Consider the following 21,014-nt stretch of genomic DNA (forward strand, 5'->3'; position numbering starts at 1 on the left):
TCAGCTCCTCCTAGTCCAGATATTTCAGGCGCGCGCACTCCACGTGCGTGAGATATATATATATATATGTATGTATGTGTGTGTGTGTGTGTGTGTGTGTGTGTGTGTGTGTGTGTGTGTGTGTGTGTGTGTGCGTGCGTGCGCGGATGTGTGACTATGTGAGTTAAAAAGCTCTCACTGTTTCTGCTGACCAACAACTTTCAAACTGCATCTTTCTACTCTAAAATCTGGAAGACTGGCTGGCCCAGAACTACAGCTGGCTAAACGTTCCTATTCCAACGGGACCCCCACACCCACCCACAGAGCTATTAAAGGGAAATTATCCACAGAAATGTAAACATATTTATCTGCTATTTTGACCCGAGAGTCTCCTGGCTGACCTCTGCCGGACGGTAGAGGAACTGCAGCTACATCAACTAATAAAAACAAACTATAAAGCAATGATGTGAACTGGCTCTGTGGTCTTCAGCAGAGGTGGGTAGTAATGAGTTACATTTACTCCGTTACATTTACCTGAGTAAGTTTTTGGGAAAATGTACTTTTAAAGTACCTTTTTTGCACAATACTTTTTACTTTTACTTGAGTACATTTGTGAAGAAGAAACTGTACTTTTACTCCGCTACATTTGCAAAATTCGACTTGTTACTTTTTAAAAAATAATGCCACCCAGGCAAAAGAAAAATAGAAAAGTATATTGTTCTAACAATATACCTTTCATGTTTGTACAATATACTATTATGTTAGTACAATATACCTTTCATGTTTGAACAATATAATATCACGTTATTACAATACACATAATTATCACGTTCGTACAATTTAAATATTATATAGGCTACATCGCAGCTCCAGTCACGGCTTCCATCACTGTCTTTTAGTGATGTGTAGGTCGCGAATGAAATGGCTCTTAGAGCCGGATCTTTGACGTGAACGACGCGAGCCGGCTCCTTATCGCGAGCCGTGGGTTGTTTTTTTTCTTTCTCTCACCCTCTCTCTCACACTTTTTTTTTAAATTATTTGCATATATATGAGTTCTTGTGTATAAATACCAGAGTTGGGACTAACGCGTTATTAAGTAATGCGTTACAGTAACTACGTTATTATTGTGGTAACGAGCACGATAACTAGTTATTATGCCAAAATCAGGAACGAGTTAGTCGTTACTGGGATTTAGATAGGCTTGTTATTCGTTACTTCGTGTGGTGGCTATCGCGGAGCTTCCACAGATTCAATAACATTAGCAAGTGGTGGAGGCCAGCAGGTGGATGAAGGAAAAGGGACGCAGAAGGAAAAGAGACCCGAGGCGGCCGCCGGTCCAAGTGTGAACTGAACTTCAGGTAAGAAGTTATGACCTGCAGTCTCTCTGGGTCAGATATGAACCAAGTTTAGGTGGAGTTTATTTTCCTCATTCTGACTTTTTCCGTACTGCGTGCTAGCTAGCATGACGGAGTTTCTATACAGCTGGGTGGTGCTATGAAGTTAATGATGTTGAACTTTATTTTGTTCATAAGTTATTAGAGTTGCCAACCTTCCCGTCTGCTATTCAGAGAAAATATTACACATTTCTTATTGAGGTGAAAAGGAACAGTTTGTGCCGTAATTCAGCTACAATGAAAAAGGCACAAAGCTGGAGTTATTCTGTGTCTTTGCTGCACAGCTGCCTCTTCTTCTTTCATCCTCTCCCCCCTCCCTCTCCCGTTTCTACTTCAATCATGAAAACTGATCAATGATCAGCTGATCGTCTCTCTTGTTTGTTTATCGCCCACTTTGCGCCAAAAGAGGAAACCAGCGGATGTCGAGCTAAACAACAGCAGCGCGTTTAACTTGATCAGCTGTTGTTAGAATTTATTTAATATTAATTTCTAGTATCAGCTGATGTTTGCAGGAGCCACAGCTGTAAAAGCTGCTGGTCATGATGTCGGTTTGGATATGTGGTGAGAGGGAAACATGAAGATGAAACCAGGAGATGTCCTTACTGAATCATCAGAGCTGAACAGGTGATGGAGAAACAGGTTTACCTTTTAGGTGACATGAATGAGTTGAAGGGAAGTTATGAACAGTTTCTGAGAGACTAATAACCCCAGGATCCTTTTCTAAGTAGCTGACAGCTGGTAACTGTGCAGGGGCGGGTCTAGCAAAGTGTTGCCAGGGGGGCATGTAGGGCATTAACAGGGAGAGGGGGGCACAAAGAAATACTTTTCTTTCTTATTCTCATTTAAAATGTCTAGCTTTTAAAAAATAATTATCTGAATCTTACAACAAACGATTGATAGATTGATGCATATATACCATCAAAACAGTGAACATCACTGTCACAACAGTGTTTGTTTTCATTCAAAGGCTTTATGATTTTTCCTATAATGGTGGGCCAGTCTCTAGTCAAAATGCCCGGGCCAATTTTCTGTCCCAGTCCAGCCCTGTATGCAGCTCATCTGCAGTCTGGTGTTACCTACATCTTCCTATTCAGAAGGCAGATTTTCCGAGTTCTGAGTACAATCGAAAGCACCACGACTGCAGTTTTTGTGTTGGATGTAAAAGGCGCACATGACTCTGTGACGTAGGCTAGAATCATGGCAGCAGTCAATGACGGTCCAGGCGTGGGATTTCTCTCGTGGAAATATGCACATTATCTTTTCCTTTCTATTGGTAGGTGGCACAGTGCACTTGTGGCAAGTAAGCAAGCTAGAAGACTGGCAAAGTAATGGAAGCAACACATTAACAAGAGAATTCTGAGTAAAACCAAAGTACTTTCCCTAGTAACTAGTTACTTTGAAAGTAACAAGTAACTTGAAGTAACGGAGTTACTTTTGAGAGAAGTAACTAGTAATGTAACTAAGTTACTATTTTAAAGTAACTTACCCAACACTGATAAATACACAAACAAAACACATATGCTTTCAATTGTGTAATTTAAGTGATCTAGGTAGCTCTGTTTTGGAAGTTCAGTTAATGCTAGAAATGTGTTTTGGAGTTTGTACGTGTTTTGTCTCTAGGGGCCACCGCATATATTTATATATAAACATATATAAATAAAACCACTTTTTTTTAACATTAGTAATTCCTTTTGTGCATAATTTTATATTATTGTTAATAATAAATTAATTAAAGCAACAAAACAACCTGAAGAGCCGGTTCAGAGCCAAAAGAGCCGGTTCTCTAAAAAGAGCCGGAAATCCCATCACTACTGTCTTTCTCGTCTTTTCCCAGAGTAACAGCCAAACATTGGCTAGCACTGCTTAGCCTTGCACGCATTCTTATTTTAAACTTAATCTGGAATTCATTGCAAACTGTTTGTGCGGGACATGAATGACAAGATTTTGTTTTTCTACAAGAGTTAGTAAAAACATCTCCAGTGTGATAAAATCTTCTTGCCAAACATCTGCAGCTTGGCAGTGTATACAGCACTATAATGACCAGACCTAATTCTTTTGAAAACCATACATCTTCCACAGGTCTCAACTTCATCAGACATCACCTAGACTCAGAGGCCAGCTGAATGAGGCCAGCACAAACAGCGGCCTAACTGGCTAAGATGATGGATCCATGGGGTCAGGAAAGCCAGAAGCAATGGAGCTGGAGAGGTACCTTTCATGTCCATTCACTGGAGGTGTGGATCTATTACATGGCGTTCCTCACATCAAGAAGCTGTCGATCAAAATCAGTACAGCTCTTCCTGCATCTGGAGCTTGTGAAGGACTTCTCAGTCATGCAGGACTCCTGTTCACTGCTGAACAGTTACAGCTTCACAGAAAGAACGTTGAGAGCAAACTGCTGCTGAAGCTTAACCATCACTTCACTGAGTGAAGAAATGGCACATTTTTGCTAAATATGCAGAAATAGATGCACACCCATACAATTTATGGTAAACTGAGCTCCCTTGTATGTACATATGTTGAAGATGCCTCGTTCTAATGTTTTCTCTGAGGCTGCTGTGGCATTTCGAGCAAAAATGAAAATAAAGTTGACAGCATATCGTGTCACTAGAAATTGTTTGCACTGTTTATATATTTATATTATTTACTGTAGGCATTGGTGAAAAAAGCTTTATGTTGTGAAAAACTGAAATCTGGAAATTAGAATTGTTGTGCCTTATTTTGTTGATCTTTGTACATATATTCCTGTTGAAAATACTAAAATCTGTATATTTATTTTTGTCTGATAGCATTTATTTAAAAAATAAATCAGACATTTCAAACAGTTACTCGCTACTTGAGTAGTCTTTTCACCAAGTACTTTTTTACTCTTGAGTAACTTTTTTGAAGACTACTTTTCACTTTTACTTGAGTAATAATATTTTATGGTCCAGTAATGCTACTCTTACTTGAGTACAATTTTTGGATACTCGACCCACCTCTGGTCTTCAGGCTTAGAAACTTGCGGATAATCTTTGTACACGGACTTCAGAGACACACAGATTTAATGAATAAACGGCACTACGTGGCAGCCTGAAGTTCTCACCCACCAGATGTTTACAGTTGTGACAGCCGCTCACAGCAAAAATGAAGGAAAACTGTTTCCATCAACGCTTCCTGTTGATCCCATTAGGTCAAATAACAACAACGCACCAGCTGATTTACCAAAACATCGCTTTATTGGACTCTTCATTTTAACATTTGTCACACACACGCAAACCAACACGGCACAAACCAACACACACACACACACACACACACACACAATACATTCTGGCTTACTATGGAGGTCAAATGAGACTCATCTAATTTGGCTCCAACAGGCATTCATAGTTGTAGTCCAACAACCCATCCTGTTTGTAGTTTTAAATGAGTGAGAGGGGAGCATGGCCTCATGGGAAATAATTTCAGCTCTGGGAAAAATCTGCATATAATGGAAGGAGACAAAAAGACCTGGTTTACAAACTTGGCTATTCCAAGTATAATCCCAGATTAACCAAATATAAAACCTGGGTTGTATCTGTGCTCTGACAGAAAGACTCATTAATTATTCTGACCAGTTTAAAATGTCAAGATTAACTTCACTGAATCTGAATAACAAAGACTAGTTTTGGCAGAGACTGTGGTTGTTTTTAGGCTTAGACTGAACCCAGATTTTATTTCTCTCAGAGCTGACATCACTTCCTCCACACGGCTTTAAATCCTCAGTGTCTGATGATGAGCAGTTTGCTGTTGGTGACCTCTGACCTCAGCCGCCTCTAATGAAGGTTACAAGGAGATGTGTCTATTTATGGCGGCTGCCCCTCCTCTTCATGGCCGCTGTGCACTGAGGGCAGTACCACTTCCCCTTCGGGGCCTCCGTCAGGCCAACACAGCCGTAGTGGAACCACTCGATCGGACACTGAGGACATACACAGACACGGTCAGCACATACACACAGACACCCGTTTCCACGGGTCAGAACCTGAAGGTAAAAGACTCACGTCTGTGTTGTCACAGCCGACCATCTCTCCATAAGAAACCTGAAACACAGAAGAGGAGTCACCATCATTCTATGAGGCCTCGTCAGTGATTGGTCCATCAGCAAACCTGATGTATGCGTGTATGTGTGTGTGTGTACCTGGTTACAGATGCAGTATCGGGGCTCGTTGGGGTCGTAGGTCCAGTCCACCTGACTGTTGGCCTCGGCTTCAGGCAGCACCGATGCCTGCTGGGAGAGCTCCTGAGCGAGCGCCGATGACGAAGAACAGGACGACAGTGAGGAGGAGGAGGACGACGAAGATGACTGATGGTTGGAAGACTTAATGCTGCTCCTGTAAAACAGAAGAAGAGTGAGTGTTTATCCATGCTGAGCGCTGGAGGCAAGAAGCCAAGATGGTGGTCTTACTTGGACTTGCGTCCTCGAGAGTCAGAGGTGGTGCTGGGGGTGAGGGTCTGAGTGAGGGTGGAGGCAAGAGCAGAGGAGGAGTATCCGGCAGTGCTTTCCCGGGACAGAGCGAAGTCCCTGCCCAGCTGGAAGTCGTTGTTTTTGATGGCCTCATAGCTCGCTTTGAGGCTGGACGTCCGCCGGCCCTCCTTCATCTGCTCACATGGATACATCAGCAGTAAAACGTTTAGGTCATGCATGCATGCATGTTATACTCTGTATGATACTGTATGTGACAAATAATAAAGCTTGTTTGTTTTGTTTGTTTGTCAGTAACACAGACAAGCACATCCCGTAGCCGGATGTCAGATTTTCTACCATCTTTCAGTCCTTGAACTAACAAAATGTGATTCAAGATGTCTGATTTAAAAATTCTTTGACCTGCTCATCTCAGACTGACAGTTACTTGAAATTTCAGGTTTGAGTTATACCGGAAACCCAACTAACACAGCAAAGCAGCAGAGCTGAGGCACTGATGATGATGAACAGGATGTCTGCAGATGACTTCAGAGGTGATGGAGACAGATCAGCTGCTCATGCGTTCTCTGTGGAACAAACGTTTCTGGAAGCTGTCGCTTTTTTCAAAGAACCTTTAAAAGATTTTAACTGATCCAAAACGACAAGTTTGGCCTGCAGGTGAAAACACCTGAGAAACTCCACCCCTTCTCTAACTGGATGTTCTCTCACCTGAGCTGTGGCCTGCACCGCCTGGGCAGCAGCCATGGTGATGGCACCGGCTCCAGCTCCAGCTCCGGGCCCTGAGGACAGCGAGCTCAGGTTGTAGGCCATAGGCTGGGAGGAGTTGACGCTGTACGCATTGTTGGTGGACGAGGATGTGCTGTTGGTACGGCAGCCTGCCGAGGACACACAGGTGAGGCAGGCAACACATGGCAGGCGGTCAGAGTGCTCTGGTGAGGGTCGTGGCTCTTACCTGGCGTGTTCTCTTTGGAGGCGTCTGACGTGAGCGTGGACAGCAGAGCTTCAGACTTGAACTTCTTCTCTGGGACGTGTTCTGTGGTGTGGTGGCTCGGAGCGCTATATTTTCTCTCTGAGAGCACACAAACATGCAGTTAGCTGACACTTCCTGTTTCAAACTGAAAACAACACAATACCATCATCATGTCCCGCCCCAAATTCATCTGAGGTTCACACTGCTTCAATCTGACACCATGTTTATGTTTGCTGCTGTTACCATGGTGAACCATGGTGTGGCCAAGAGTGGGTGATTTCAGTCGGTTAAATCAGTGTGGACAACTCAGAGAGGCTCACTGTGCTTATGTCACAGCTTCCGCATCAACTCAAATGATCCCGAATGACCTCAGCAGGTAAGGTCTAACGAGAACAAGTATCGTGACGCTAAACTTTTAAAAGTTGCTAACAACAGCACGAGGACGAAGCCAGAGAATGAGGTTAGTGTGGTCTAAAACCCAGGTTATCACTGCAGTTCAGGTTGATGCGTGATGTGTGACATCAGCAACTGGGAACACCTCCCACCTCGTTTACATCAGCATGACCGCTGCATGTTTCTGTATTCTAACATTTTAACAACTATTAATCATCCTCAAAAAAATATTTTTATTTCTCATTCTCAGATGAACGACTACACGCCTCTGAAGACGCTTTCAGGGATTCATATGCATGGATTAGGTGGTCAATCAGTATGGATCAGGAAAGATGCAGGCGATGATCCAGACAGCAGACAAAAAACAGATCTGGTGTTGCTGTGTACTCACTCTCTGTGGCGGCGTGTGAGTGAACGTGGTGGTTGTTGACAGGCTGAGACGGGCTGTCCATCTCCAACGATCCTGAGCAGATGTGTGACAGGAAGTCAGGCACACGTTACAGGAAGTCTAACATTCCCCTGCCGAATACAACCAAAGAGCTACTCACGTCTCTCAAGGATCTCAGTGATGCCAGCGTTGTCAGCCTCCAGCTCCATCTTGAACTTGGCCAGTTCCTGGTCCAGTTTACGCAGGTGTCGGTCCACCTGAGACACAGAGGATCAATGAGGTCAACAACGAAAACCAATTTTAAACCAATCAAGCAGCTTTTCTGTGACACATGAATAATCTTTAAGTGTTGGGCTGATGGATGTCTGGATGTGTTAATAATCACACAGATGCCCCCAAAAGTTGATTCTTTTCATCTGGACGTAGCATTTTCAATGGGAGAAATGTTTCGTCACTCATTCAAGTGACTTCTTCAGTCTCAGCTGACTGCAGGTTTCCCCAATCTCATAAACAGTACATTTGCATTATGACTGAAACTAACACCGCTGAAGGAACAATGGGCTGGAAGGTCAGTTCCTTGGCCATTAATATGCAAATTCTCATAACCCTTGATCAACATTGACTGATCAAATCTCACAGATGAGTGATCAATCTAACCAATCAGTGATTTATAACTGAAGGGTCTGAGTTTAGCTGGTATCTTTCAGTGATAGTGACCATGCTCTCAGACTGCAGGAAAAGTAACTCCTTGTGCTTTTTTAGTGGCTCTTCAAGGTTCTTTCTGCCCTCTAGTGGCGGCTGTGTGGAATAACAGGGTTCCTCTGAGATTTCTACACGTTAAAGCTGTTAAAGCCTAAATGTGCACCTTTGCCATTCTGTGATCACCTGAGTGACACCTGAAGGAAACCTTTACTCACCAGGTCATAGATCTGATTGGCCAGCTGGACTTTCTCATCTGCATCTTCCAGAGCTTTGTAGTAATCCTAAGAACACACACAGGTTTAACCCAAAAACCCAAGACACACACCACCCACCCACACCCACCCACCCACACACACACACACCCACACACACACAAGAAGAATCCGCCACCTCTGACCTTTTTAATGACCTCCATCTGCTCCTCTCTCCACTCTGGTTTGTTCTTCTTGGCGTTGACGAAGAACTCGATGACCTTCTGCTCCAGCTGATCCGTGGCATCTGAAGGAACAAACAGGAAAGGACGTGAGAAAACGCAGCACTCAGCATTTTACCATCACGTGTGCAAAGTCTGACTGCGGCCCTCCCTCAGGTGTTTCCTCTCTGTTGGTGAACTGCAGATTTATTCTGAGCCTGGGGATCACCTTTGGACTGTAGTTCTAATGAAATCAGAGCTGAGGACTCACCTGGTCCACACTAACCTGAGTGTGACTCCCTCAGGTGATTTGTTTTTGAGTGTTTCCTGCCAGCTGAAACCTGCAGCAGTGAGTGTGCCATGTGTGGATAATATTTGTTAGATTTTGTTGATTCGTGATTGGATACGCTCTGCAGTATAAATGTGCAGTATAAATAAAGTTTGATTAAAACTTTATTTCCCCAGCTCTCACTCAGTGAGTGCTCCTGTTATGTCACAGATCTGTGCCTCTGAACCAATGTGACTAAAGCTGAAGCAGTTTCATCATCTATTTGCAGCAACAAAAACATAGTATTCCAGAAACATGCTTTGCTAATTCCAATCAGCGCATCCAACATTACCTGCCCGAAACCGGAAGTGGCGTCATCTTCGCAGAAAATACGGTTTTTTCCTATAGAATACGCTGGTGGTTTTTAAACTTCATTTTTAAGTTTATGGCTTTCTGTACAGTTTCTGGGATGCTAAGAACTCAAATTACACTGCTGGAAATAGCTCATGCTGTTTTTTGCAAATTTGCATTACAATAATTATTTTCATTTTTCCTACAGTATATAAAAATCTGTGTATGTCAAAAATAAAACTATGAATACACTCAAAATAGATTTCCTGTGGTTGGAACCTATTTTGCGCAACTTTTTTGCATTTACAGTTTTGAGGGATATACCCCTGAAATTTCTCTAACTAGAAATATGTGTAAAAAACAAACAAGCAAAAAACAATGTTACATTTTTTTTGGTAGTTTTATTGCACTTTTTTGCAATTCATGTAGTTAATATAGCAAATTGAAATACTCCCAAAAAATATCACTACACCATCTAAAAATATATAGATAAGCTCTGGTGGACTTGGTTCTATGGTAGGTCTTAAAGGGTTAATATCCTGAGGTTTAAACAGATAGAAAAATGACAGCAAAGTGTCCAGCAATACTGGCCCTGTATTTATTTGGTATCAGATCAATACTTAAATCTGCAGTATCACACAGCACTAGCGCCCAGCACAGGCTCATTCAGAGTATCCCTAACACTCATTTATTATTACACCTTTCAGAGTCGCGTTTATACCATTGTTACAACATTGTTCTTTTTCTGGCTGCACACACAAGCGTTTAGAAAGTGGTTTAATTGATCTAACTCTGAGTCCAATTAAATTTGTGTCAGTGATTGAAACAAAATATTTTAGAGGAAATGATTACTATTTTAATAATCCTTCATTTTAAATTTCAGTTCAAAATTATTTAGTTTGTTCAGCAACTTCATAATTTATCAAAACATATTTTACTAAAACCTTTTTTTAATTTAAACTTAAAAAAAATAGATATTTACAGAAATCCTATTAAATAATCTCAGTTGAGACCAAAGAAAACTGATTATTTTTTATTTATAAAGTGCTAAAATAGTGATTAGGACCTCCTGTGAGCGTCTAACAGCGATAATCATTTTAAAGTTGCTTTATTAGCAACTTGACTTTTAATGTGCATGAATGTGAACTTTCGGATCGGCAGTAATAAAGGGGAGGGGGCCCTGTGGGTGGATGTGACCCTGCAGGTGGTTGCTGCGCTGCAGTATCGTGCTGGTATCTACTGGGTTTCAGCCCGTTAGCCGCCTCTGCTAACGTGTGCTAATTAAGTAAGCGCCATTGGGCGGTCATCAGCGCCGGGACGCGGCTCTGTTGCTTGGACAGTCCCAGCAGGGCTGCCGCTATGTGTGCATGCCGCAGCGCGCGTGTCCCCGGTGTGTGGCGCCGTTGGCGGCAGGGTTGTACGTACTCTGAACCTGCAGGTCCATCTCCCTCATTTCCGTAAACCTGTCGCGGAGATCCATGGGTAGCTGCTCGATCACTGCCAGGAGAAGAAAAGGCGGTTACCTGCTAGCACGGCTAGGCTAACTGCCGGAGCCGACCTGGCCGGAAAATAACACCCATTTAACGCGCAGCAGAGCCCTGTGACACCGCTGCCGCTTCGGTGCAGTCCCATACTCACTCTCCAGGTAGTCCTCCAGGTACAACATCGTGTTTAATTTAAGGTGTCAGTCGTTTTCGCCGACAATTCTCTGCTTTCAATATGGCGCCGCCTGCCAACGTCTGCTCAGAAAAAAATACCCAGAAAAAAGGAGGTCACAGATGCTGACGCAAGCGTCTGCCCGCGCTCTGATTGGTTCACATACAGGCAGGCGTTGACAGGACAGATGCATCATGGGAATTGTATTTATATTTACACTTCTTTACGTCTTTTATGCACTACTATAGTAATCCTTTATTTATTTATTTGAAAATAAAAAGCAAGAAGGGTGTTTTTCTCAAGCCTTGTAAACTATTTCATTTCGACTGCACATTTACACAAAGCTTTTGGACATTTTTTTTACCTGAAAAATTGCATTAATGACCAGCTGAAAATTATATTTACTTTTCTACAAGAATATGTGGACAGAAACAACTAAAGAGATTAAGAATAAATCCATCTCACCATTTCTGTTCAGATATGTTTGCTAATGTATTAAATATTAGATTTGTGCGTTGTGGTACTAATTTAACACATTTAAAGTATGTGGACAAACAATATAAGCTGTGTGGTAACTTCTGTCCACATACGCTTGTGTTTTCACACATGTTCAGCTGTTAATTAAACATATCCCACTTCATGCGACTATAATTATTCATGAACCGAGCAGTGATTCTATTTTAATGATCATATATTAATTATAAGTTCTTATCAGTGATTTTAATAACTGTAAAATGAGTGCACGTGTTAGCCTATATACTTTGGGGTATATATATTGTTTTAGATTAGTGTTATAAGAACCATCCATTTACCATTTAGACAGCCAGTCACATGCGTTCACATTATTTTGATTACAAGTGTGAGCAGAAAAACAAACAAGCAGCCTAAATGGCCAAAATTATGTAGACACAAACGACATGTCTTACTGTATTTCCGTGGAAGTTTATGTCCACATTCTTTTGTCATACATTTTTCTTTCTACGAGTTTATGTTCAGTTTCCGGCAGTGTGTAACATAATAATATATGTGCAAATAGTCAGAAAGTATGTGGAAAATAATTACAAGGTAGCCTAAAGTAAGTTTCCACATAATTTAGGGACAAAAAGTGCTACTGCAAAGAGTTTATGACCAGAACTATGTGGACAAACACTCCAAGCGCTGTGTGTGTTTCCTGCAGCTTCATCCTCTCAATCTCGGCCTGCTGACCCCACGGTTGTGCGGCTGGAGGCGGACACATTCCTCTGTCCTCCCCCCGGACACTGTGAGAGAGGAGGCGGAGCTGCTGCTGCTTTAATTAGTGAAGAAGGAGCAGCAGGAGGAGCAGAGGAGCGGACGGTTCGGATTGTTACGCAGCAGACTGACGGAGCTGTGTGTGCGTGTGTGTATTCGTGTATCCGGTGACAGTCTGGAGGTGTGCGGACAGCGGTGACCGGTTCGGAGCGTGCGCAGTGAGGACCACCTGCTGCTGGTCACCGAGCGGGCCAGGGCGCGCGGGGACGGAATGCGGGTTTCACGCACGGAGCACGCGCAGTTCCTGAGCGCTCCGTGCTGTGTGCGTGCAGCGAGCATGTTGCCATGGTGCCCCGGGCTCAGATGAGCGGCACGCGGAGGAGCTCCGGTCGGGATGGCTCGCGAGGACGCGGTGAGGTGTCTGCGCTGCCTGCTGTACGCGCTCAACCTGCTGTTCTGGGTGAGAGGAGCGGGCACGCGCACGACTACAAGAGTGTAATTGCCCTTTAATGATCAGCGTGTTTGAGTCATTATACTAAAGCAGTCAAACAATGCAGTATTTTACTGCAGTAACTGTAGGTACTATGTCTAGTGGTAGTTGTTTGTATGAAGTACTGTGTTTAGTGGTAGTTCTGTGTACAGAGTACTGCGATTAGTGGTAGTTCTGTGTACAGAGTACTGCGTTTAGTGGTAGTTCTGTGTACAGAGTACTGCTTTTAGTGGTAGTTCTGTGTACAGAGTACTGTGTTTAGTGGTAGTTCTGTGTACAGAATATTGTGTTTAGTGGTAGTTCTGTGTACAGGGACAGGCGGCGCTGGGGTGAAGCAGGCCGGGTGTTCCTCGCTGCCTGCTTCACATTCTCAGATGTTATTATAGGCAGCAGAAACATATCCATGTGTTTATTTCTGTGTGTCCAGCTGATGTCAGCATGTGTGCTGGGAGTGGCGGTGTGGATCCGTGACTCTCTCAACACCGTCCTCACCCTGACGGCCCACACCAGGTGAGTCTGACCTGGCTTGCAGCTCAGGTATCAGAGCCAACCAGGTGACAGCACCTGAAAGTTTTAATCATCTTTATCTGACACACCTTGTCTCTGATAGATGATCCAGATGTGAACTAAACAGCTGCTTTGTGAAGCTCGGAGCATGGAGGCTAATTCGTGTGTGTGTGTGTGTGTGTGTGTGTGTGTGTGTGTGTGTGTATGCAGGTTGGAGGAAGCTGCCGTCCTCACGTACTCTCCAGCTGTTCACCCCGTCATTGTTGCCGTGTGCTGCTTTCTCATCATCGTGGCAATGGTGGGGTACTGCGGCACGCTCAGGTGTGACCTGCTGCTGCTCTCCTGGGTACGAATGCTCACATCACACACTTCAGAAAGGATTTTTACTTTAACCAAAGGCGACATTTATCTCAGATTTTACAATCAGAAGCAGGAAGTCCATGTCCTGGATTCAGCTGACATTTAACAAGAAACAGTTTCTGAGTGCTCTGACACATTTGGAAAAGCACAGATGAAGTCTCTGTTTTGAATCAGCCAGCAGAGGAAACATTTTTAGCTGCTCTGACTGTTGGTCAGTGTGTTACCTGTATGTTAGCATGACTGTTGGTCAGTGTGTTACCTGTATGTTAGCATGACTGTTGGTCAGTGTGTGTTGGCGTGACTGTTGATCAGTGTGTTAGCTATGACAGGTCTACACTGAGACTGATATCATGACACAAGCACCCGCGGCTCCCACCTTCCTGTGGCGGGGTTAAGGTTCAGTGGCATTTTGCGTACACAGTGAAGTGGGAACATCAGAAACCTGGAGCTGATGTCTCTGAACCTGAAGCCCTATGAGCACTGAGGCAGACTCACCTGAGCTTCATCATAATGACACACTCCTCAGGTAGACTGATCTCTTATCAACTGGTTCTGCTGCAGCCTATCAGAGCATCATCTGCTCACCAGCTGCTAAACAAGGTGAAGAGGTCAGCCTCCACCTCCACACGCTCCACCCGCCTCACACACCTCCATATGGGAGGATTGAGCTCAGTCCAGAGTCCACCACTGTCAGCAGGTGTGCAGGTGTATGATGTCTCACACACACAGCCTACTCTGGACTCTCAGGTAGAGCCCACAGAGGTCACACTGTCCACCTAACTGTGTGTTTGAGCTACACCACCTGTTTTCTGTGCTCTGATTAGGCGGGACCAGGTGTTGGGTGCCCCATTGTTCCCAACAGGTGATAAGATTGTCTCCGAAAGATGAGCTGCTGAGAGGAGCTTCAGTCTGCTACAGGGACTGCCCCAGGGCATGATGGGAACCCGCTCAGCCAGTTCCAACACACACACACACCTCAGTTAGCTGTGAGATTACATAACAGTAGAAGTCTCTCATGTTTGTGAGTGAGTAGGTTATTCAGGTGGACAAGAAGATAAAACCAGCTTCAGACATCACACATTACTGTGCTGCTCAGGGTTAAGAGCTGCAGACACCTCGGGGCTGTCACTGAGGGAGAGGACGAGGTCAGCTTCATGCCTTTTTGACAGAAAGGTTTTAGGTTGATTATCAGACTAAACTCGTCTCCGCCTGTGTTTCAGTACTTCGGCAGTCTGTTGGTGATCTTCTGTGTGGAGCTGGCCAGTGCTGTGTGGACCTACGAGGAGGTGAGAACATTGAAGCTTTGAATCCCTGAACATGTCATGTAGTCAGACGTGAATGTGTTTAACCAACAAACCATCAGAGCAGGTAAAATTATAATCGTGATTCATAACTGAGCCTCTGTTCATGTGAAATTCTGCAGCTTTTTCTCACTGACTGATCGTGATAGTAACGAGTTTGTCAGTACGGAGTTACGGCGGTGTCGCACACATGCAAGTGTTTCCGTCCTAAACGGATCATTTCTCGCCTCATGCACCGGCTGGACTCCAGTCTCTAATAATAATCAGGAATCTCAGACTTGTCCGGCTCCTCTTTCAGCGCTGCCGCGACACGCCCGTCACCTCACACCCACCTGCAAAGTACTCAAATACATCTACTCCAGTACTGCAGGGTACATTACCTGCAGTAGTTTGTAGTTTCAGTGAGTGTCAGACTCACGCTAACAATAACAAAATAAATATTGGAGGCTTGCTCCTCTGGGAGAGCTCAGAGAGCCTCGAGTAGCGCTTTCTGACTCATTTCTTACAGCCTGAGCTTTTCCTGCTGATTTCTCAAAGTTCTCAAAGTTTCAGGTGATCTCCAAACATTTTCAAATGAGCCAATCAGATTTTAGGGGTGACAGAATATGTTCTTTCGTTTGTTGTTTATAAAGTTTCATTTTGAATGCTGTCTTTGAAGCACAGCAGTTTGAGCCTGGCTTTGAACTCTGACCTCAGGCTCAGTTTATCTCTGCATTAGCTGCCTGCAGGGGGTTGTGGGTATTGTAGTAGTGAAGGTTTTACTTTTTTCTTTATCAGTCGAGCAGACACTCACACATGGACCTCAGGTTGGTCCCTGTTTGGGGGGTTGCAGTAAAAACCTGAAGTCCTGAGTGTGTGAGGCCTGTGGGTTTGTCATGTGGAAAGTGGCTGGAATTTTTGCAGTACAGAGGAGGAGGAAGGTAAAATCAGAACGAAACAAAAGCCAAAACAGTGCAGAAGAACTGGACAAAGGACACGAGTAGACTGAGATGATAAATACCGGAGGTAATGAGGCCAGCAGAAGGAACAGCTGGCAGTAATCACAGGACGAGGCAGGGGAAGTAAATACAAAGCACAGCTGACAACAGACTACCAAAGATAAAATGAGTAAACAGGCGACAGACTCACACATTTCACAAAAGTGAAATAGCTCAGACAGCGGGGTACACATAGGAATAAACTACACAACAACCAGTGTTGGGAAGGTTACATGTAAAATCTATTCCAGTACAAATTACAGAATATAGGCCCAAAATGTAGCTTGTAACGTATTTTGTTAAGTTACTCAATTCTGAATGCCTTAGATTACTTGATATATTGTCATGCTTTTTAAAACTACATGAATGAAGGATACTTGCCACTGAGCTAACATTCTTAGCTGGCGTTAGCTGAGGTTCGTTCAGACTGTTAGACTTGATGGATAGCATTAGCAACCTGGTAGCTGCAAATAATCATGTGCAGCTCTGAAAGCAATACCAACTAGATTTTTAAATCTTAGTATAAAATGAGTAACAGTAGGGTGGAGATTAGATAAGGCTGCACTTTTTGCAGGGATCTTGTGTAGAAAACTATTTCTGTATGACTATGTTTTCTTTCTGTCTGCTTTCAGAACTGCACATGATTATTAGCATCTAGCAAGTTATAATGCAGCCTTCAGTAAATTAATAAATCACACAGCAATAGTGCATCAAAGATACTGAAGTGGCACATAACCCAGGTAGCTACCGCATCTAAAACAAGGTAGTTGCAGTAGGCTAAGGTTAGTTTTTAAAAAAGAACTTACTTCCGGATGTTTCTTTAGGTTGGAGGCGGAGTCTTTTCACACTGAGAGTAGCTTGGTTGGTGGCAAATAGAGTTTGCATTGCTCGGTCAGATTTCGCCCATCCCTTTCGTCTTTAAATGTGACGTGGTGTCGGAATTTCAAAGTAAGAAATGCATTTTGCCCATGCACTGCTGGCTGTGTTTGTGTAAGTGACACCACCAACATTAACAGGACGCTTACATTAGAGCCTCTTAGAGCCTCCTTTCCTGCAATGCGTTTAATTACCAAAATTAGAGAGTGGATAAAGAGGGGATAGCCTAACATATGAAACAACGTAACTGTATTCTAATCATTACCTATATAAACGGTAACTGTAATGGAATACAGTTACTCATATTTTGTATTTTGATATGTAACACCAGTACAGGCATTCCGATACACCCCAACACTGACAACAACCAAACTCTAGCTTGCTCAGCACAGCGGTGAACCACACTGATCCAACTGACAACCAACAGAACATTAAATACTGTTTCAAAGACCACCACAAAGCCTGGGTCCAAACCCAGAATGACCAGCTGACGTATGTTCATATGTTATGAAAGGAGCAGCTCTGTTTCCTTCATCCTGAACCTGAACTTCAGTTTCCTGTTTTTGACCAATCAGGAGCCACGGGTGTGTGACTCATGTTTCTCCATGGGGAACAAGCTGTAATGTTTCCAGCAGTGAGCTACACCCGTTTAAGATCTTATTTTTACTTTTGTTTCACTGTAATTGACATGGTGTGTGTGTATGCGTGTGTGTGTGCATGTGTGTGTGCGTAGCCCTCAGTGCAGCGCTCTGACATGATCAGCCTGAAGTCTCGAATGCCAAACTACGGTCTGCAGCGTTACCAGTGGCTCACACACACCTGGAACAGCTTTCAGACTGAGGTAACACACACACACACACACACACACACACACACACACACACACACACACACACACACACACACACGGTGTGGTCAGGTGACCTGTGTACTCACAGATGTTTCTTCACCTGGCCTCAGTTTAAATGCTGCGGTGTCATCTACTTCACTGATTGGCTGGAGATGACTGAGATGGAGTGGCCACCTGACTCCTGCTGTTCCAATCAGTATCCAGGCTGCGCTCGCCATGCCCACTACCACGACCTTAGCGACCTCCACCAAGAGGTGAGCCACAGCGGCTTCTCACTGGACAGAAACATCAGAGGACACGCCCTCTGATGACCCAGCTGCTCTTAAATCCTCCTCCTCTTACATGTGTGTTGTGTGTTTGTTTTAGGGCTGCGGTCCAAAGATCTACACCTTCATCCGTGGGACGAAGCAGTTGCAGGTGTTGCGTTTCCTGGGCGTGTCCATCGGTGTGGCTCAGATCATCGCCATGGCGCTCACTCTCACACTCCTCTGGGCGCTTTATTATGGACGGAAGTCTCCAGAGCCGGACATGCCCACACTGCCGCCACCGGATGACCCCGACCCTGACACAGCAGCACATGCAGCCTCGGCGGACGCTTTAAAGTCGGGCTGCAGCCGCTCAAATAAAGGCTGCACCAACATGGCTGCCACCACACCGAAACAGCAGTTTGAGATGGAGCGACTTCACGCTGCCGCCTAAAAAGCTTCGTCCGGCTTGTCCAACACCAGACAACCTTTACTCAGTGAGAACACGAGCACCGGCAGCTTCAGAGCAAAGCCACACCCCCCGATGACCTCCTGACATCGCTGCAGCTCCAATCATCACAGAACAAAATGCGTGTCAGCGCGTGCCTGTAGCTGATAGAGAGGACTCATCATCAGTTTTATGTTAAAATTTAAGTCCTGAAGTTAAACTCTGGACTTCCTGTTTAAATAAGGCAGGTCATGTGCTTTTTCTACAGGAAAACAGGAAAATAATCTTTTATTTTTACAGTCTTGCTCTATCACATCCTCTAAACCGCACCACTGGATTATTGTTGATATCAGATGTACATGTGTGCAGCCTCTCAGCTTCCAGTTGGTCAGAGTGAAGGCGTTCCCACTCTTACGGTCTGACAGCTGATCTGATGGTGATGGGTGTAGCTGCTGCTCTGTTCGTGCTTCTCTCTGTGAACTGTGAGTCATCTGAAGAACAGACTGTAAACTGAGGATGGACAGAATGGTGACTTACTGCAGGTCTGGAGGAGACAAGTGAGACAGGTGAGGAAGAGAGGAGGCTGTTCCTGTCAGACATCGTGAACTCTAAAGGAGCTGATTTTGTTCTTCGGGATGATGAAGTCAGAGAACATGTTAGAGAACAGACTTCCTCCTGTTTGGACTCCCCGCCTCTAATGAGACCAAACATATGGACACAGCCGGCTGGAGACGGACTCCAGATATTTTCCTGACAGCTGTGTCAGGAGCCACTGGAACATTAGATGACTTTTGAATTGGATTATTTATGGAGCTCTCTGAGAGACTGTACACCCACAGGAAGTGTGAGAGTCTGTGCATGCTGTTGGATATTTATTGTTTGTTATTACAGCGTTTTCACTGGAATAAAACGAAATATTAAAGCTGTTTGAGACGGACGGCTTCTCCTCTGCACTTTAATGGCTCCTTACTGTAACAGCTGGGACTAAAGTGACCTCCCTGCTTTGTTCTGATACTCATGTGAGAGCATCTGTGGACGACCCAACTCTCACAAACTGTTTGCTGTGATGATATTTCAGATTATTGAGATGGGGCGATGTGGGAGGAGCTTCTGGATTTGGAGTGAAACCTGTGACATTCCTGCAGCTGCTGGGAGAAAGCGGAGACGGTAACACGGATACAGGGCGTCAGCTGCTTGCAGTGAAAAGCTCTCCAAATCCAGCGAGCATGAAATCCTACCTCTACTACCACTGTACGCTTTATTAATAGGTCGCTGAGTCTCGGCGCTCCGGCCTCAACTCTCCAGCGCTGTTTCATTCAGGCTGCCAGCGTCTGTGAGGGCAGACCGGCTCACTTTACTCGCCACGTCTATTTTTATATCACACGGCTTATCGTACACTCATCTGATCATTGTGTAGTTTCACAGCATTTCACGTATTACACAGTCCTCTGAGACTCTCTCTGATCGAACACCGCTCTCAGATCAAAACCACGTCAAACTCGTGTTTCCTTGTGTTTGATGAGTCGTGTGATTCAGCGTGCGACAAACTGAACTTCATCTTTGTCTGAGCTTTTTACTCACAAACCTACGCACCTGAACCCAAGCCTGTCCCTTCAAACAGAGACAAGACCGGCTCATAAATCATTCTGTCTGTCCTGTGGCCCTGTGGGTTATATTCAGTGTGTTTCACAACCTGCTGTGAGGCTGTGGATAGGCTAGCATTTGTGTCAGTGTGGTCACATGACCAAGTGTGAAAGGCACATCTGGAGAGCTGTTCCTTTCACACTTAGTCATGTGACAACACTGACATGATGGCCATGACCATGGAGCTCTTCATATCTGGAGCTTGAGTCAGCACATTTATGGATATATGACAGCAGAAGCATCCCGACCCCACACAGGGGTTGCTCTGAGGGGCAGGCAGTACTATCAGCAGTGCAGTGTGAAGACTCAGAAATGTGTCAGTTCCTGTTTTAAACCGTACACGTGCACACACGCATCACTCAGTGTTTGTATAAAAGAACACGCTCACAGAGACGTCTGTCATCTTTTATCATTTTCTGTGTTTAGTCCTCAGTGAAGAGCTCCTCAAGGTGTTCAGGCCAAAAGAGTCTCCCAGCATCCCGAGTACGTTTTTAAAGGTTCCAGGGGCACCACGGGATGCATAGCAATATCTGCTCTTATTTTAGATTCTATGTTTAGTTTAATATGGGGCCATGTGCCACCTGTGCGTAAGAGAGTTTTGTGATTTTCAATATTACTGAATAAACAACTGGTTGGTCTGAACCTCAGGAAGCCTCCAGCTGCTGCTGGCCATCACAGTAACGACTGACTGTGAGTTCCAGGGGAACAGGATCTGCTGCGGTGGAGCAGCTGATGCTCATAGAGGAGCAGTTGTTCCAGTGGTGGCTGGTTTGCAGCTGCAGACAGTCTGAAGCTGGTATAAAAGTGATGTGGTGCTGAATCCAACCATCACCTGCTCTGTACCTGTCCATCGCACACCCACCTGTTTAACCTGCACTCATCTGCCTTGTATAGTCATGGTTACTTTGAATAACACTAAATTATATTTCATTTTTTTTAAGATGTTCCATATTAAGAATGGAACTCTGGCAGCACATAATTCACACCTGAATTATGTTTATTATTCAAACATAATTCAGGTGTGACGCAGTAACTCAGCTCAGCTTCAGATGTAGAACAGCAGCAGTGGAAACACTGGGACTCAGAGGCCAGGCCCTGAAGTCTAACACAGTGTGCGTGGTAGGATCGG

At 44.5% G+C, this 21,014-nt stretch overlaps 2 protein-coding genes across 3 annotated transcripts; one reads left to right on the plus strand and one right to left on the minus strand.

Moving 5' to 3' along the window:
- Positions 1-4,569: 4,569 nt before the first annotated feature.
- ing3 (inhibitor of growth family, member 3) lies at positions 4,570-11,074 on the minus strand. Its single transcript, XM_085436081.1, has 12 exons — positions 10,940-11,074; positions 10,727-10,798; positions 8,668-8,768; positions 8,486-8,551; positions 7,729-7,825; positions 7,572-7,643; positions 6,770-6,886; positions 6,526-6,692; positions 5,800-5,993; positions 5,533-5,725; positions 5,396-5,434; positions 4,570-5,313 (listed from the first exon to the last, which is right to left on the minus strand). Exons 1-12 carry the CDS (start codon positions 10,965-10,967, stop codon positions 5,197-5,199), a joined length of 1,263 nt encoding a protein of 420 aa, XP_085292207.1. The 5' UTR covers positions 10,968-11,074; the 3' UTR covers positions 4,570-5,196.
- Positions 11,075-12,108: 1,034 nt separating this feature from the next.
- tspan12 (tetraspanin 12) lies at positions 12,109-19,178 on the plus strand. 2 transcript variants are annotated; one of them, XM_085436082.1, is made up of 7 exons: positions 12,109-12,682; positions 13,105-13,187; positions 13,395-13,530; positions 14,765-14,830; positions 17,432-17,539; positions 17,659-17,802; positions 17,915-19,178. In XM_085436082.1, exons 1-7 carry the CDS (start codon positions 12,533-12,535, stop codon positions 18,245-18,247), a joined length of 1,020 nt encoding a protein of 339 aa, XP_085292208.1. In that variant the 5' UTR covers positions 12,109-12,532; the 3' UTR covers positions 18,248-19,178. The 2 variants fall into 2 exon arrangements, with proteins under 2 accessions (XP_085292208.1, XP_085292209.1); XM_085436083.1 differs by having other exon boundaries at positions 12,114-12,647.
- The last annotated feature ends 1,836 nt before the right edge of the window (positions 19,179-21,014 follow it).

This window comes from Copadichromis virginalis, linkage group LG17, assembly GCF_057382275.1.
Source record: "Copadichromis virginalis isolate Kocher_CV1m ecotype Utaka linkage group LG17, C_Virginalis_male_GT1.1, whole genome shotgun sequence".
In the NCBI taxonomy this organism is placed as follows: Eukaryota; Metazoa; Chordata; class Actinopteri; order Cichliformes; family Cichlidae; genus Copadichromis; species Copadichromis virginalis.